The following is a 3,876-nucleotide window of genomic DNA, read 5'->3' on the forward strand; positions in this document are numbered from 1 at the left end:
AGCGCCGCTCTGAGAACGGCGACAACACACACATACATACATAGTACAAATCGTGTGCTGTGGTGTTGATGCATATTCAACATTTGAAAGCAAATTTACATGGCTGGGTGTAGCTGCAGCCGGATTCCAGCTTTCGCTATCGCTAAAACTCCATCGCCAAAAAATACTAAATGGATTTTAGCAATTTTGGGAGATTTTTGCGATTCGCGCTTAAAAAATCATCTCTAAAAAGTTTCATTTTTGGTTCATTTTTTTGGTGGGTTTTAGCGATGAACAAAATGAACCCGGATAAAGTGAGTGAACAGTTTTGGACAGCTCATCAGCTAAAATGGCGATTCCAGCGTCTTTTCCATTGCTACAAATCTCCATTGTTGGCTTAAAATTCTGCGAATTTGGCGACTAGACGACTTTTGGTGCTAAAAAAATAACGCGACAAAAAGGTAATGCTTATATTGTTTTTTGTTAAAAATACTCTTTTATATTAAAGAAATTGTTTAATTAATAGCAAAATATGGAAAACCCCAATAGCAAAAGAGTGACGAAGGATCAAAAATATATGCTCGTTCAATATTTGGAGGATCATAGAGAATTTGCTCACGACAGGTATGCAAAACATTTTCCCGTAAATGATTTTGTTTAAGTTTTTTCTTTTTTAAGATTCGTCAATGGCACCGGGAGCAAAAGTTTAGCTGAGCAGTGGAACCACCTCGCCGAAAAATTAAATGCTTGCGGAGGATCCATAAAAGATGGTGAAGGACGGAAGAGAGCGTGGGTAAATATGAGGTAAATATGTTTTGAAAATGCACATAAGTAGCACTAAGATTCTTAAAATTGTTTTCGATTAATGATAGGAGCAAAGCTAAACAAAAATCCCAAGATTTGAGAAATGCTATGGAGCGAAGCGGGGTAAATTCATCAATTACCGAAAAGCATCTCAGTTACCTCGACGAGCGCATCATTGGCGTGATGTCCACAGTGGCAGTGGTCGGTCAAAGAGAAGTTAGCGAGCCACTGGTGAGTTAAGAACATTTCCATTTATAAATTATTTCTATCCATAGATTCGAATTCGATCAATATGTTTTTGTAGTTTGAACATACTTACATATGTATATATCTATAATTTATATAATAATTTTTAATTACAGAGAAGTTCCGGCGCAGTAACTAGCGTGGAATTATTTGACGGCCCTGTGGACCACTTTTAGATAGAGGTATGTACATACGCCTTACGATTGTCTCTGTTTTTATACCCGAGCGCACTTGTGCACAAGGGTATATTAATTTTGTTCACATAACGGTTGTTTGTAACAGCCAAAAGGAATCGAGATAGATATAGACAAATGTATACATAAATGATCAGGATGAAAAAAGAAATCGATTAAGCCATGTCTGTCTGTCCGTCCGTCTGTCCGTCTGTCCGTCCGTCCGTGTACACGATAACTCGAGCAAAAATTGAGATTTCTCAACGAAATTTAATCCAAGGTAGGTTGGTATTGAAAATGGGCGAAATCGGACTGTAACCACGCCCACTTCCCATATAACGGTAATTTCCAGAAATACGAAAACTGCGATATTTTAGTAACTACTGAAGATAATTCACTCAAAATTGATATTTACAATAACCTTTAGACGAAAAATAAGAATATTATAAATTTTTGGAAATTGGGCGGAGCCACGCCCACTTATGGTTACATGTGTATATCTTGGTAACCGCTGCACCAATTTCTTCCAAACTTGGCACAGTTGTTGGCCTTGATACAGTGTACTAAATGGCCGAAAATTTTTAAAATCGAACGATAACCACGCCCACATCCCATATAACGGTAATTTAGAGAAATACAAAATCTTCGATAAATCAGTAAATATTGGAGCTAATTTATTCACGTTAATGGTAAAATTTTGGAAAATGGGCGTGGCACCGCCCACTTATGATCACATATATGTATCTCTGTAACCGTTCTACCAATTTGTACCAAACTCGGTATGGTTATTGTGCTTGCCACATAAAAGCAAAACGTTGCAAATTATTAAAATCGGACTAAAATTACGGCCGCTTTTCATATAACGGTAAATTTCAGAAATGCTTGAAACTGCAATATTTCGAAATATAAGGACGCTAATTTACTCAAAATTGATACACCCCGGCTTACCATCTAGCGGTAGGTTTCGGAAAGGTGAAAAAACATATATTTAGACTTAGACTTTCTTACTTGTTTATTTAACTTTTTATTACAGTTTCTTGAAGGAGGCGATGAGGAACCGCAAATGGCACCGGATATGGTTCCTCAGGATCCACTTCCACCACAACGTCGGGCTCCCAAACGCAAAAATTACTCTTTAGAAGAGAGCAACGCCAATATGATACAATTAGAAGAACGCAGAGTCGTCTTGGCGGAAAGAAAAATTGCAGCGCTGGAGAAAAGAAACTCTATAGAAGAGAGAAAGACCGACGTATTGTCCAATATCTTAAATAAATTGGATTTACTTCTACAAAGGTGATTGGTCTCGGAGTGATCGTAGAAATGTAGATATTTGAGCTTTACGGTATGTTGCCAATGAATTATGAACGGTACTCAGACGTTTATATTTTGACGTTTAACTGATTTTTTGAACTTTAATATTTCTTTTATAAAAATATAGTAAATTCAATAACATATACCACATCTATCGTTGCTTTAAACTTTGTGCGAAAGTCGCGAAAAATCAACAAATTACGAAAAGCTGTGATCAAAATTTAAAAGCTTTTATCAGAATTTTTAGAAAGTGTTTACATACGCAGATATATAGCCTTCAATTTCAGTTCCATAAAATGCAAGTTTGAAGTCGGTCGAAATCCGCGTTTGATTTTTCGAAAATATCTTTGGTTTAAGTTGTAATGCATTTTCTTCAACATAAAAAAATGCCGACATACTTTACGTGGAAGAAAATGCAGAACACCTTCAACCAAAAAAAATTTCAAAAAATTAACCGCGAATTTTCACCGACTTCAAACTTGCACTTTATGGTACTAAAATATAAGGCTTTATAAATGCGTAGTAAAAACATTTTTTAAAAATTCTGATAAGTTTTAAAGTTTGATGAGTTTTTAGTAATTAGCCGATTTTTCTCGAATTCTCCACAAAGTTTGAAGCTACGATATATGTGGTCTATATTACTGAATTTACTATATTTTTATTAAAAAAAATATGAAAGTTCAAAAAATCAGTTAAACGTAAATATGTAAACATCTGTGTACCGTTTGTAATTCAATGGTCATATACTATAGGTTTAGTTTTCCAAGCTGTAAAACAGCGCGTTGTTTTTTACTTATGTAAATAAATTTGGTATTTAAGATTTAGGTTAAGTTTTCAAGCTGTGGAACAGAACTTTATTGTTTTTATTTATGATTAATTTAAATTAACTAGTGTTCGCCCAGCGGTTGAAATTCAACCGCTAAAATTAAGGATAGTTTATGTGAGTTGAGTTGAGCTGAAATAAAATTTGTTGGAATGAGTTAAGTGGAGGGGAGTTTAGCTTAGTACTTAGCATAACATAACATAGAATAGCATTAGATTCAATAACATAACATATGTAGCATAACACATCACAATATAACATCGCACATTCTTCAGTTGTATTTCCTTTTTATCCCTATCACTTTCTTCCTCTCTATCTTTGTCTCTATCGCTTTTAATGTTTATGTTTATGTTTATGTTTATCTACACCTTCATATTCATGTTCATGTTCATGTTCATGTTCATGTCCATGTTCATGTTCATTTTCATGTTCATGTTCATGTTCATGTTCATTTTCATGTTCATGTTCATGTTCATGTTCATCTTCATCTTCCTCTTCATCTTCATCTTCATCTTCATCTTCATCTTCATCTTCATCTTC

General features: G+C 34.7%; 1 protein-coding gene across 1 annotated transcript; it reads left to right on the plus strand.

Annotated features, from left to right (window-relative positions):
* Positions 1-516: 516 nt before the first annotated feature.
* LOC118752099 lies at positions 517-3,359 on the plus strand. Its single transcript, XM_036486947.1, has 5 exons — positions 517-603; positions 658-783; positions 852-1,014; positions 1,146-1,211; positions 2,236-3,359. Exons 1-4 carry the CDS (start codon positions 557-559, stop codon positions 1,203-1,205), a joined length of 396 nt encoding a protein of 131 aa, XP_036342840.1. The 5' UTR covers positions 517-556; the 3' UTR covers positions 1,206-1,211; positions 2,236-3,359.
* Positions 3,360-3,876: the final 517 nt, after the last annotated feature.

Source organism: Rhagoletis pomonella, unplaced genomic scaffold (assembly GCF_013731165.1).
Source record: "Rhagoletis pomonella isolate Grant_MI unplaced genomic scaffold, Rhpom_1.0 Rhpom_scaffold_01234, whole genome shotgun sequence".
Lineage (NCBI taxonomy): Eukaryota > Metazoa > Arthropoda > Insecta > Diptera > Tephritidae > Rhagoletis > Rhagoletis pomonella.